General features: G+C 45.2%; 1 protein-coding gene across 8 annotated transcripts in view; it reads right to left on the bottom strand.

Moving 5' to 3' along the window:
• Positions 1-13,891, bottom strand: part of TMEM184B (transmembrane protein 184B) — a 31,812-nt gene extending 17,921 nt beyond the window's left edge. The window contains exons 1-2 of one of the 8 annotated variants that reach the window (XM_053944013.1): positions 13,759-13,891; positions 758-1,018 (exon numbers count right to left, since the gene is read on the bottom strand). In XM_053944013.1, the coding sequence (XP_053799988.1) occupies positions 758-1,018; positions 13,759-13,761 (264 nt within the window). In that variant the 5' untranslated portion in view covers positions 13,762-13,891. Of the gene's footprint in view, positions 1-757; positions 1,019-7,237; positions 7,283-13,234; positions 13,489-13,531; positions 13,630-13,758 lie in introns of those variants that run through there. The other 7 variants (XM_053944017.1, XM_053944009.1, XM_053944012.1 and 4 more) reach the window with 7 other exon arrangements.
• Positions 13,892-15,232: the final 1,341 nt, after the last annotated feature.

Genomic DNA, 15,232 nt, shown 5'->3' with positions numbered 1-15,232 from the left:
TCCTCAGAGAAGGGCATTAATGCCTAACCGTGCAATGTTATAATGCAGAGGAAAATTTCTTCCTACCCCCAGCAGGTGATCAATTTGACAGGAGGATCCATGGCACTTGTAATTGTTACCCAAGCTGGTGAAACTGCAGGTGTTACTCTTATTCATCTGTGACTAATCCATTTTTTACCTTCACTAGCCCCTGTCCTCCATCAATAGGCTGTACTTTTCTACATTCTAGTCATCACTCTGGAATCTACAATCCAACAGGTAGAAAACATGGGTTGATAAATAACAGGGCTTGTGTTTCCCCACCGTATTTTTCAGTTCACATGACAACTGCATGAAAGAGAGGTACAGAACAGGATGCAGGGTTTGACTTATTCAGGCTCCCAGGACACCTGCCCCAGAGAGGGGGAAGGGGGAAAAAATTAAAATGAAACATTTCCTGCTACTCCTTTCCGCAGCAGAGTTCAGCCTGTGGAATCCTGTGGCACAGGAGATCAAAGGAGGAATGTCAAACAACAGGTGACTAGGATCTTTTAGCTAACAGCTGACACAATTAAAAAAACGGCAATATTCAGCTAAAGACCTGTGAAAGGATGACCTAAGATAACACACCTTTCTGCAAACCTTCAAGTGATGGCTAAATGTTTTACACCTGCTAGTTTTAAAAGAGTGTGCTTCCTCTCCATTCACACTATGGAAATGGTCTGTTCTTCATGTGGGGAAAAGGAAAGGATGAGAAGTACAAGTGACAGGGTTTTACCTGATGGCAGGTGATGAGCAAAGCTGTCCATACAAAGAAACCTGAGATAGCCTGAGCAGCAGTGGTCATGAGGAATATTGGCTGCTCCACAGCCGTGGGGCTGCCATCCTCTGGCATCCAGGAGAAGTTAGGAGCCACAGCTGGAGTGGTGGCAGCTGACCCAAATCTGGGGGCTGCAGTGACATCAGTCATCATAATCATGGTGCCTTTTGGTGTGAGGTTCCAGTTGGGATTGCTAAAGAGCTGCCCACGGGCCAAGACCTGTCAGGGAACAGAACCACAAAGAAATTGAACCCAGCTGAAAGGAATCAGGAATGTAATAGAACTTTGCATCTCTCATATGCCTTCCACCAGGCTGCTCACATGCTTTGTGAACAGGACCTGGGTAAGTCTGCCACTGCCACCCCTCGTGATATAACAGATCATATGGTACTCAAGAACCTCTGACAGCCCCCCAGAGATCATGAAATCTGACCACTGCCATCATCAGCACCCTTCTGCAATAAACATATATAAGATGATGAATACAGCATTCACCAGAAATCACAGAATCATAGAATGGTTTGGGTTGGAAAGGACCTTAAAGACCATCTAGTTCCAAGCCCTGTGCTATAGGCCAGGGACCCCTTCCACTAGACCAGGTTGCTCAGAGCTCCAACAAACCTGACCCTGAACACTTTGAAGGATGGAGCATCCCTAAGTCCTCTGGGCAACCTGTGCCACTGTCTCACCTCTCTCACAGCAAAAAAATTCTTGCTAATATCTAATTTAACCTACTCTCAGTTTAAAGCCATTTCCCTTAGTCCTATCACTACACATCCTTGTAAAAAGATCAGAAGGAAGTATCTAAACCATCCCTACTGGAAGATGACAGGCAACACACCTAAGTTAACATCTCTATTTTCCATAAGAGTACAGGCTATTCTGCTCTATCCTAGTGTCATGGTTAGCCTCCCAAGCAGCAACAAGCAACAAGAACATGTGCCACAGTGTCCCTGTGCAGGGAGGGAGCAGGGGGAAGAATATTCTAATTCTTTCAGCAAGCAATGCCCACTTCTCCTACAGCCATGCTGAAAACCACACTCAACCCAAAGCACCCTCATTGAAAGATCTGCACTGAAAGCTCTTCTCACTTTGATGGTGTGAACAGCATGAAAGTCATGCTTTTATCAAAATTTGTATGGCATGGTACATTTAGCCAGCCTGTTATTAATGTTACTAACTTTGCATTGTTTTCTACAAGATGTGAATTTAACCTGGTTGGCTTTTAAAAGCCAGCTGACAGATAAAAACACATACCAAGCACAAGAATATGCAAGATTTCAAAACAGCACGACCCTTGGCCATTTCCTAGCTAAAAAGCTATCTTTTTTTCAATGGAACAAATTCTTGAAGGTCTAAGATATAAAGTAGCTATTATTTTCAATTTGGTCATAAGCAGGCTCTAATGTGACCTCTGGATTGTAGGAAGATAATCCACTTAAACCAAGATCACAAGCAGGCAGCCATTGGTTCTGTCCATTAGAAGAGCTGCTTCTGATGTGCCTATCAAAGGGAACAGCTTAATATTGCCTTCTTCTGATAACCTCCTAATATTTTCCAGAAGAGCACTTCTATAAAAGCTCAAGTCATTGCTCTTACACAGGCCTTTATGATCAGTGGATGGAAAGGGCTTTAGAAAGGCCAATGATCCATTGCCAGAGTTTACAGCTGCACCAGGGAAGGACACATCTGTCATCTACTGACAGGTTGTTACAGAACACAAAAGAGAATATATGTTCACAGAGGAACTGCCCTAGCCCTGCTCCACCTGAAGTCACAGCACAAACTAGGCAACAGGTACCCAGTAAAAGCAGAGTGCCAGTAGCAAGTCTTTTCCACATGCACACTAAGGCACGAAAATGGCCCCTTTAGCACAGGCTTTTCCAAAACACACTCATATCACCGGTGTACAGCAGTCTGATGTTACCTTATGTCACACTCCACCTCCTTTCTGTTCTCTTTCATGGGGGAAAAAGAAAAGTCCTGGGAAATACCCAGATTTGCTTAAGCATATCTTATCATAGGTGGAGGTGCACAAGTGCTGTGTTTTAATTTACAAACTAATCCTAAAACTTGGCTTTTCTTTGTTCTTTCCAATATATCCCTGCTCTGAGTTACAGCTTTTCATAACTGCATGTACAGCAGGATAATTCCTGATCAGTATAGGAAATGTAACTTAAGTTTTGAGCTTCTAAGCATACACACACACACACACATTTCATCATCTGTACTATATCTAAAAATTTGGAGAGATAGTGGCTGGGTGGAGATGTCACAAGTTAGCAAGGCTTTTATTGCTTTTAAAAGAAAGATTTCTACCCAAGTAACTTCTGAAGCAACTGAATACGCACTGTGCTGAGAGTGCTTCCACAAAGCTCAAGAAGGGCACATCTACAATGAAATCAGAGCAGATGCACCCGTAGCTAACCTAGCTCTAAATAAAGTCCAGCCAGCTGCAGTCCTGCTACATCCCAGTGCACTTTGGGAGCTATGCAAGACAGGAAGCTGCTAAGCCCTTCCAAAAGTTCATGGGGGAGAGGATCTGTATAGCAGACCACAGGTGCCAGGAGAAAAAAGGACCTGGACCTCCACACTCACTAATCAAACCACAGCAGCAGCAGAGACCCAAATGCAGCAGCAGTAACATCAACAGAACTGATGATCTGAAAGGGAATTCTTCTGTGTCTCTGCACTCATTTTAGAATAAGTCAAAACAGCAAAAAGTGATCAACACGCATTTTGTCATGACAGGGGTTATGTATTCATAAGCAAGGCCAGTCATAAATTGAAGTTGTGTATGTAATCTTAACACTGCCCCCTTGTGATTATATATCAACAGCCATTAATTACAGGATTGTGCATCATTCCTAACCTAATCCCCTTCAATTCACACAGTCATTGAAATTAATAACTTTTTTCACCACTGTGCTATAAAAAAAATATACAAACTCTCTTACAAAACAGGGTTTACATATCCTACCCAAACTCCAAACCACCTCACCCATGAACACTCAGGGTTGCCCCTGAGGACAGCATTTTATTTCCTTGACATCTTTTATTGGTTCTGTGCATCAGTTTGCAGTTCATTCTCCTTGCTAGTGAAACACAAAGGAATGCTGTACTCCAAAATCCACAAAATTAACATAAGCTTTCCAAATTATCCCTTCTAATCTCCTCAAGTCCCATACACCACAGCTAAAGTGACAGGTATAAGTAGTGCACATAAGTAGTGTTGTTATGAAATTCTACTGTATGCAAGAAGCTGAAGCTGTAAGAGCAATTCCACATATACTATAAAACTTAAGAAACAGGTATACTACATACTATACTTAAACAGGTAATGGCACAGATGACTGAAGCCTTAACTAGGAAAGTGGATTTCAGCACCACTACCACCAGCTCAGTCTGCTAGCTCCTCTTCTGCCTTTTTAAAAAGAGCATTGTGAGGGTGGGCTGTGGCAACTTGTCTCAACACGCCTCGCTTCTGAGATGTCTCTTCCCACTGTGCAACAGGACATAAGCCCAGAAATGCTCAGAAAAGGCAGTGCCTGGAAAAATGTCACAACAAAAATACTGCCTTGATAAGCTACAGATCCAGTACCTTGGTATCAGCAGCTTCCCTCTTACCTGACACTGTGAATGTGTTTTGACATTCATTTCTTGGACACCCGCCTCCATCACAGCCTGAGCCAGTGCCACAATACACTTTCCTGCTTACTGTCATGCCTGGGTAAAAAGGTCTTTCCAACAGCCATAAAGCTATTCTCTATTCACCTCCATCACCTCCTGGCTGTGATCTCTTTCCTGGTGCTCCTCCCAGCTGGCTGTATTTCTCTGTTGTTTCTTGTGCATTTTAAGCTCCCGGGGACAACCATCTTTTTGTTCTCTGTCCATACAGTTCCCAGCACTGCAAGGTACCAAACCACGAGGAAAGCACTTGACATTACCATATGTCAAATTAGGGGCATTTGGAAAGCCAAATTGCCAATGCAATACAAACCAATCTAATGCATAATAAATTTTGAAGCATTTCTTACTCTTCTGCCATATCCTGTTTTCTCTGCCCACCTGTTTCATCATTGCTTTCAGTTCAAGGAAGAGTAAAGTTCCTTGCACACTTATTCTCCCTCTCTGGAGAGCTCTCCTAAACATATCAAAGGAAAATATTTCAACACTTCTAAATTTCACTCTTGAAGCTTTCCCCATCTCCGAGTGACTACCTTGCTCCCCCCGGAGGTAACCTGCAACATAACAGGACCACAACAGAGACCCAGGAAAAGCACCAGACTTTGGAAACTGGAAACAAGCACACAAAAGTACATCTACATAAACACACAGGACTTTTGGATGCAGGTTAGGTGTATTCCAGGATGGCCACAAGAAATTTGGATCAGAGCTAATATCATTCTTCTGCATGGGTTACAGGAGTTTCTGGCAGTGCTGAGGTCTATGTGAGATCTATACACAACCACCTCCCAACATGGAAGGCAGGGATCACACCCCCATCCCCTACAAGCTGTCACCTATTGCTGCCCAGATGTCATTACAAGTTATGTATGTTAGAGCAAGACAAGGCCTTGTGCTGCCAGGGCATTAGCTTAAACACCAAACTAGTACACTTACCTAACACATCTTCTGAAAACACTTTAGGAGTACTGGGGGGACTCTCAATGCAAGGAAGGGAAAAGAAAACAAAACAGAGCCTGTGCTATTTCTATCAAGATAAGTATCCTGATAAAAACCCAGAGATGCAGAACACTGTTACAAATAGTCTTGATAGAGAAGAAGCTCCAAATGGCATGGGGACCAATTCTCTTAATGACATCACACGGATGTAAAGTAGCAGGGATGTGTCCACATGGCCTGCATCCACAGAAAAACCAGCAAACTAATTCTCCATCAATGAAAAGTGCAGATTGCCACTCCTGTATCTTTTGGAAACAGAGATCTCCTGTCTCCAACATTAACATGGCAGCTTCTTCTGCTGAAAATAAACTCAAAACAGAAAACAGACAGCATGTGGCAAAAGTGAAAGTAGAAAACTTCATTTTTGGCTTGCATAAAGGCATGGAAAATGTTACCACTGAGGAGGAGCTATTTCTACATAAAGATAAACAAACATAAATATGAAAACCTCACTTCTGATGCAACAAAAGTGGTGTAAGAGGAGGGAAGAAAGGTTCAGGCGTGGTCCTTCAGTTCCATGGGGTACATCTGAATATTCAACCACAATCTAGTAAAGAAGGAGATATTTGCCTGCTCTGAGTAAGACCTACCCCAGGACCAACAGGAAAAGAACCCCAAACAAAAGGACTCGGAAGCTGTTCTCTCCCATCTGCAAACACAATCTGTGTTTTTAAAATAGATCATCTCATCCAAGGCTGAAAGTATTTAATTTCTAAACTGCTGAGTGAGCAAAGAATGATACACAAAGCTATCCCATGAAAGAGTCTTAACAGCTAAGCCTCTTTCTGCTGTACAAGACACAAACCAAAAAAACCACACACGATCTGGCTGCAAGGTTCTCCTGGAGAACTATGAGACAAGACAATGTTCTTTCTTAAAACCTACTCCACATTTACATTGCTTTAAATATCCACCATACTGAACTTTGTTAAAATTCCACAAAAGCATTTTCCATTCCCTTCAAAATCTTATTTCTTCAAGAGATTCTCCATTAAATTATCTTTATTCTGGATCCAAAAAGGCCAATACAGAAGTGCCATGTAGTAGATAAATCAGAGCCTGAACGTTCTGCATTTATTAGGACACAAGCAAGAACTCTGTACTAGTGAAAGAAGCAGCTTAATGTTTTTGACAATATGCCCTAGACTTACAAGGATCACAGGACAAAATGTTCAATATTTATTTTAGACCATTTTAATTATAACAATGCCTAGAATTGCCACCTGGGACCAGGTCTTTCTATTGTGCTAGGTATATATGATAAATAATTAATGTAAGGTGTTTTCAACACCCAAAGGGATGGCATCACCAGCTGAAATGGCAAAAGAGAGGAAAAGAAGCAGTAGATAGGACAAAATAGCACTACACAGTGAGAGAGTCACTGGCACAGCTGAAATCAGTGGTACCAATCCAGGAAAAATCAAATGCTTTTACATTTATTATTTCTTAAATTGCTTTTGCTCTCTGGGGTGGCATCTATTTTACTTAGCTATGAGACATGAAAAGGTCCCAACAGTGCACTTTTAAGCTCTCCAGCAGCACTCCCAAAACAATCAGAGTTAAGTATGTGACCTGGCATGCAATTTTAACTAGTACAACTCATTTACATTTTACTGCTCATGCTGGGCAAAGCTTTCTTAAGTTCAAGTTGGTGAAAGTCACCCCACAAGACACACCTGACACACAGGCACACATGGGTAACTCTGAACACACATGAGCAATGCTGTGCTCAGTCACAAGACAGGCACTCACCAGACTCACAAACACACGCAGTGTTTGCATCTGCAGCACCCCATGTCAGCTTCACATGCTTGTCTGTCTGCACAACAAGTGCAGATCCAAATGCAGTTCTCTGCAGTGTTATTTCTTTAGAGGAGTGAGCAGTCTGAAGAGATGCCCCAGTCACAATTTCACAGCTGTCGGTACAGTCAGCGGAACAAGCGGAAAGCGTCACTGGGACAGAAGACCAGTAGGGTCAGCAAGAGTGGAGCAGGGAGCCATTAGCTCAGAAGCAGAAGGTAGAGGAGTCAGGCACCTAAGGCAGACCAAGCCACATGGCAAGGTACATACCCACTAAGCCATACTCAAGAGATGATCCGATGCCTACATACACATAAGACTGCAGTGTACACACAACAATTTAACCTTCAACAAGGTCACACCCCTATGTTCCTCATTTTAGGGAAACTAAAATCTGAGAATACCACAAAAATCTTCTGCACTTGCAGCTCACAGAGCCCCCACCCATTTTGCTAGCCTATAGTCATCCTAAGAGAAGCTTCCCCTCCCCATGTGCCCATTAAAAAAACTCAGAATCAACAACAAAACCCTTTTACCCTGAGCCATGCACTCTTCTTTCCAGAGTTTTGTTCTGCTCTATTAATTTCTGTTGTCTCACTGTATTTGCACAGCCCTCCTCCCCCCATCCTCCTCCTCCTCTTTTTTTTTTTTTTTGTGGACTGACCCACATTGTGATAGGTCAACATCTAACATCCAGTCCCTTTTTTGGAAAGAGACAGGAAAAAGAGAGAAGGGGGAGGGAGAGGAGGAGAAGGGATGTTCCCCAACCTTCTCTGCTTTGAGAACAAGATCAAGCACACTTGGGCCATGCAGTACATCCCTTTCCCATACTCCCAACAGCCCAACTCCACACAAACCAGGCAAGCTCCCAGGGGAGAAGCACAGAAAGAGTGTAAAGATATTCTGCAACTGGCAGAGGGGAAAGAGGCAAGAAGAAAAAAGGATGTGTTGTAAACAGTTGTGTCCCACATGACAGAGGATGTTTGTATTTCATTTTCCAAACTCTCAAGAACAAAGTAAAATCAGAACTTATTCCACCACCACCTGCATTCATTGTTTCCCACCACTGAGTGCCAAGACAGGGTAGACAACAGTTTTAAAGTTACCACAACGTATACAGTTTCTTTAAGAAGAATCAGAACTCAAACTCTACAGCAACATGGAAAAGTATTGAACTTGTGGCAGTCACACACAAAGGAAGTTTTTCTAATACATTAGAATATAATTTTCCACCCAGAAAATGACATATAGGATCTATCAGATCAGATCCATACTTCAGTTTAGCAAGTAAATGAGCTGAAAGAACCCAGACATCTTATCACAGGTCTAGGCAACTGTGCAGTGGTGCATATGAGGGCAATGGCATATCTGACTTCCCCAGCAATCATTCTCTGATGCAGACATGTAGCAGTGATGAACACTGCAGGAGTAAAATCAGTGATTCTCAACAAAGCACACAAGGCCACACTCACTATAAAGCCATTTTGTTATTGCTGCAGTAACAACTGATTGGCTTGTTTTTGTTTGTAATTTGTTGCTTTTTTTGTTTTCTCTAAACCTCTAGACATAGGACACAAACATCCTTCCTAATTCCCCAAAATCATGAACTTCTAAATTCATTGCTCCTATCTAACATTAGCCCCTCCACACTTCTCTCCTGCCCTGCTACTTCATCAAGAAAAATAAAAATACTACAGAGGCAAAGTTCTGAAAGCCGAATTAGAACTTTTGTATTCCTGGACTCATGGGAGTCTCTTTATACCAAAAGCCATCAGCAGCAATGCATCTTCTCTATACAGAAAAAAAATCACACCAAGCATTAACTTGAGAGGATGCATGCTTAAAAAAAAAGACAAAGCTTCAACTCAATGTTTCCAGATATTCTGACATTAAATTATGCAATTGCATTAAGTTACTTGAAAGGAACTTTGTATGAATGACTTTTGGCTTAAGACTCTTATAAAATCAGTGCCATCACAAAGTCATTGGAGGGGGAAAGGAAGTCTAAGTCAGGAGAGTTTGGAGGAGGAAAGAAGCCACTCGCAGCTGACAGGACAAATAGCTGCAAATAGCTTCACCCACTACTAACCAGTCTTTCATAGCAAAATGTACAAGGAAGAGACAAGATATGATGAGCCATGAAGAGAAATTCACTAACTTCTAACCTGCCTCTTGAGGTGACTGACTTGTCTATGTTCATTTCAAGTAACCTGGACAGAAACACAGCTACATTACTGCTGCTGAGGCTGTTATCTGTGTTGGAGATGACCAGGCAGCTGCAGGCTCCCAAGCAATCACCTCAGCAGCCTCCAACAGCATCCATGTCATGTTCTGTAGCCTGAGGAGGGGACACTGGGTCAGCAAGGTCAGCTTTTAAGTATCATTTCATCTCATCTCCTTCTTCAAGCCTCACTGCTGCACTACGTAATATGTCACAGTCATTTTCTTTGCTGAATCAGAGGGATTTTTTTTTTTTTTACTAGTGAGTTAATCAGGGGTCTCATGTACAAAATACCCAGGCAGAGATGGATGCTTTGGGGCTAGACACAAAAAATGTGAGGCTGTGACACCAACCCTCTATGCTCTTGGTCACTCTTCATATTATACAACATCCTCAAATAGCTGATCCTCTCAGTATCATCAGACTCCCAGGCACTGTGACTGTAAGATAATAATAGCAACATTCCCATCCTTTCAATACAGAGACAGACTTGAGGGTGGGGAGACAAATACCCAGGTACTGTATGGGTTAAATACTGCAGGTAGAATGTCAGTTATTTCCCTTTCCAGGTTCCTGTGAATTATGCCCCTCAGGGGCTACAAAGACCTGGTCAAACCCAGATACAGCACAGTTCCTGAGCAGCTTGCTTATACACTGTATTTTCCCTGGACACAGCTTGCTCTGTTGCTTTCCCAGACATGTTACTTACACTATCAGAAACAAAAAACCCCATGGAAGTTGACCTGATTTTTAAAGAGAGAGAACCTGGCTATGAGCAAATACTCCAGCCCCTGCCTCTTCTTAGAAGAGAGAAACTCTGTGGTTGGAGGTGGTCGCAACTCACGCCTTTATCTGGCAGAATTTCACTTCCAAAACTTTCTTGGGGAACTGCTGCTCTGAAAACAACTCCAGTTGCTCTCCCCAAAATTAGTCCTTACAGGGAAAAAAATTAAAAAGAAAAAAAAAAAACCACACCCACCAAAAAAAAAAAAAACCAAAAAAAACCAAAAAAAAAACCACCCAGAAAAAAAATGGGAAAAAATGGGGGAGAAGAAAAAAATAGCCCAAATCCCTTACTACAAGAGTGTTTTCAGTTCAAGCACTGTAATATTTTACAGTTGTTTTAGCTAAGTGTTTCAATCCATCTTATCACAGTGTCAAACTGCTTCAGAGTCCCAAGCATTCTGGTGGGGTGTGATGTCTTGATAGGAAACCACTCTTCCACCACAAGAAAGCAAACCCCAGTGAGTTTGGGAAGAAGCGAGAACAGCACACAACAGACAGCGCTCCAAGCGAACAGCTGGGCAAGCCAGCACACACAATTCCAACCCAGTGCTATTCTCTACAGCACCTCAAATTTCCAGGGCCTTGACAAGCACAATCAATCACAAATTCTAAAGCAGAGAAGAGCTTCTGCCCCCAGACAGGGCTGTTCAATAACACCCAGCTGCTTTGTTCCACGGGCAGCCAGCAGCAGGCGTGTGCTAGAAAACTCAACTGTACAAAGGTTAAATGCAATTTCTCTCTGAGGCTGTGCTATCCTCTTCATATTGTAGACAGACCAACCTGTACATTCACTGCTGCTTTCCTTGGTTTCCTCAATTTTAGGCTGGAAACACTGAGAAAATAAGTCATAGCAATGGCACTTCAGAATCAGCAAGTCTGACTTGAAACTTCGTGTTTTACTTCAAACTTCATTCAATACAACACTGGGCTCTTGAAGCACCTAGAACCTAAACAACAAACATCTGAGGAATTCACGGCTTCTACCAGACATTGCTGCAAGAGCTCAAAGATATCTTTAGAGCTGCTGGAAAATGAAACGGGCACTTCTGCTAGAAGGAACAGGTAACAATTTATCTCCCTCAATGTAAACATAAGCCAATTAAAAACGAAACCAAAACAGAAAGGGAGAAGGAATGAAGGGTAGGTAAATTCCTCACATGGAAATTAAAAGGTTGTCATCTTACACCAAAACATGATTATTAGATGTTTTAGTTAATGCAGCAGTAGAACTGGGTAGAAAAAGGGACTACCTTTTTTGAGGGGGAAGGAGGTGTTTTAAAAGTTATTTTGTGCTAGGGAAAAAACCCACCCACCCTTCCTTTATCCATGAGAAGAAAAGAACCCTAATCCCACAACTGCAAAAGCTCACCTCCCAGCCTGCTACCAACAAACAGGCAAAGAAGCTGACAGAGAACAAGGCAGATTTCTAGTTGGATTCTGTCAAATGGTTAGAGACCAAAGAGCTCAGAATGTTTTTGTTATGCCAAACCAGCCAGTCACACTGAACTTCACTTTCTGACCAGTATATCTAAGAACCTTCTCCTTTTGACTGCCACGTGTCCTAAGGAGACAGACAAACTGAAGTCCAAAAGGTGCCCAGTGGTTGGGAGTGGTTGGCTCATCCCCCTGCTCCACGTCTCCAAAGCACAACCTGTTCAGTGCTCGGAACTGATTGTAGAGACCTGAGCAGATCACAAAGAAAAGCATCTGCCCACACCACCGCGCTGGTCAGATATGCTGACTTCACTAGTAAAGCTTCCCAATCATTTTGCAGCAAGACCAAATCACTCCTGCTCCAGGTGCACAGGCACCCACCTGCTGCTTCCATGCCACCTAGGGTTTACAACACAACTGTAACAATGACGGTATTAAGGACCTAAAAACCTACTCCTCTAGACCAGAGCAGCTTTGAAGCCCTTTTTCTTGGGAACAATGGTGAAAAGAAAGCCTGAAGCAGGCCTTTCTGAGATACCTACACCATAAGAAAAGCTCTAGCAAAAGCCCTATTGTTTACCAACATCCTAAAAAGCATGAGAGTTTAATTTTTTGCCAACAGTATCACACAAATACAAACCTTTAGTATTAGAAACCTGAATAACACGAACATTTCTAGAGAAAACTGTGTTCCCTTTTAGGGAGGCTGCTAAGCTCTTAGACCAAAGGGTAACATCCAGCAACACAAGTTCAAAGGCACAGTTAACTGCTGTATTAAAAGAGCCAAGTCTTTGTTAGTGGGATGTATGCTTTACTACATTTTCATTGATTGTTTTTTTTCTGCAGGATAGGAAAGCCATTTCTATTCACCCTATTAGCCTTTGCTCTATTATTGATCAATGTCTTCTATTCTTATCTTTAACAGAGGTAAACAGTCTTCTCTCTGGGGAAACCTGTCTTTATGTCTTCAATAATTACTCCTGTTCAAGCTCCTTACATGGCAAGAACAATTTCAAACTTCTGTAAGCAGGACCCATCTTCACTATTTCCCCTAGATTTCCCACTCCTCCTCCTCTGCCCACTCTTGACAGCTTCAGAGTGTTCCAGGCAGCTTTCATAGGGCTGTCCCTGAAATCACTCTAGTCCCTTTCCACAATTCATCAGAACTCAGTCACGCACACATTCTTCCAAAGCCCTCCTTTTACTACACACCGCAGCTGCCAAGGCTGAATTTAGCCCTTACAGAGCAATTGAGATTTCGAGACACCAGGAGCATCTGAACAAGACCCACCAGAACTCATCTACAGCGCAAGAGAACACAGGCACAGTAACAGCCTCCTCGCAACCTACGTAGACACCAGCACATGCACGAGGCGTCTCTCAGTCCATCCAGGCCGAACCAAAGGAAACCCGGCAAACACAAACCTGGTGCCCACCACGTTACCGCAGTCTACTGAGCTCCCAGCCCACCCAGGACCAGACCCGCCCGTGCAGACAGTGACACCCACCCAACGGCACCAAAGAGCGTGACAGCACTGGGGAACGAGGGGGCTGTGCTGGTGCGTGTGCATGCACAGGGAGAGCGGAACAGCAGCAGCAACAACAGGTTTCGGGAAAGGAGGAGAGGAAGGAATTGGGTAGGCTGCACGGGGGTCGGGGCGAGGTTGTGGGGGCTGCACCGGGAGGCTGTGGGTAGACGCGGGGGTGGGCGGTGTGTGCGTTGGTATGGAGGCCATGCGGGAGGAATGTGGGCGGCGGGGGAATAGCGGGGAGGAGAAGGGCCCTGAGGAGAAGGGGGCGCATACCGGGGGGCGAAACGGGGCGGAGGGCTGAGTGGGGAGGGAGGGAGTGGTGCGGGTCACGCCGGGGAACGGGAGGAGGAACGGCGGGGGAGCGGGAATAGCGACCACACCGGGCCGACGCGGGGCGCAAGGTGAGTTCCTGGGCGCCTCAACGAGCCACCCCCGCGCCAACGCGGCCCCTCCGGCCCGGCCCGGCCCGCGCGCCCGCAGCCGCCCCCGCCACGTCTTACCATGCAGCGGGCGGGCGGGCGGGCGCGGCCCAGCCCGGTGGGGCGAGGAGGGGTCGGGTCGGGCCCTGCCCGCTGCCCCGCGGGCGGCGCCGGCACCGGCGCGGAGGCCTCAGGAGCCCATGGCGACGCCGGGCCCGGCCCGGCCCTCCCTCCGCGCCTGCGCACGGCACCGCGCGCGCCGCCCACTGCCCGCGAGGGAGGGGGAGCAGGGTGACGTCACCACTGCTCTCTTAAAGGGGCAGCGCCGCCGGGGCGGGTGACGCGGCGGCTTTGCGCAGCGCCGGGCGGAGGCACGCGCTTCCCGGAGCCGGGCACGCGCTTCCCGGAGCCGGGCACGCGCTTCCCGGAGCCGGGCACGCGCTTCCCGGAGCCGGGCACGCGGGCGGGCCAGCGGCCCCGCAGCTCTGCTCGCCCGGCTAAAGGCAGTGCTGGCCTCAGGAAGAGCCTCCCCCAGGCAGATTTCCCCCAAACCCCGAGTGAAACAAACACACGGAGAGGTGTTGGAAAGCAAAGCCGTGCCTCTACTCAAGTCTGAACAAGGCACTCGAGTCTAAAATAAAAAACAAAAAAACAAAAACCACCACAAAAGCCGAACGAAGAAAGAAAGGAAACGCACCACACCCTAGAACGTTTAATAGGACTGTGTTAGCAAAAGGAGGCTACGTCCTACCCGCGATAGGGTTGATGATTTTCTCCTTTTCTCTGGCTGCATTAGAAGTCCCCTTGCCCATCTTGAATCAGATACGGAGCTGCTACCACACATGGCCCAAAATGGCAGCGTATTCCCGTTCTGTCCCAGGCCAGAACTCCTGCCCCAAATACCCCCATAGTTCCTGGACCCTGCCAGATCACAGCTTTGCTGCCTCCATCACGCTTGCAGGGATGGCAGTGTTGTCTTATACACAGGAAACGTTCCCCTTTCTCACAGAAAACAGGATTTACAACAGAAAACATCCAGTTTCATTCTGATCCAGCAAAAGCACATTCAATATGGAGGCAGGGCAAATGCAGGATAGAGGTAACCGCAGAATATCCCACAGCGCTGGATAGTTCCCAAACCCCTTCTTCTTCCCATCCCTTCTACACTCATCTCTGGAGCTGGAAGACCCATGCAGCAGGGAAACAAAGGAACAGCTCTTCCTGGCCAGCTGGCAGAAAACAGACTTGGAAAGAATTTGCAAAGTCACCAAGATCCACCATTTACTCTCAGCAGGTGTTTCTGAAAATAAGTTTCAAGGGTTTGACAGAGCCTGGAAGAAACAGGCCTCTCATCAGGATAATGCAGGGATGTGTAACGATAGGAGCAGCAATTTAGAAATGAATCAGTATTAAAATTTAGTATTTTACTGCCAGACTGGTCAGACAACCAAAGGAGGAGAAACCCAAACAAGCCACACCACCGCAGACACTAAAGCAGCAGGTGCCATGTCACAGAGTTCGGTCTGTTTGCATCAGGCACTGTGCTGTTGTCAAA

Source organism: Vidua chalybeata, chromosome 5, assembly GCF_026979565.1.
Source record: "Vidua chalybeata isolate OUT-0048 chromosome 5, bVidCha1 merged haplotype, whole genome shotgun sequence".
In the NCBI taxonomy this organism is placed as follows: Eukaryota; Metazoa; Chordata; class Aves; order Passeriformes; family Viduidae; genus Vidua; species Vidua chalybeata.
This window is presented reverse-complemented; position numbering and strand designations above follow the sequence as displayed.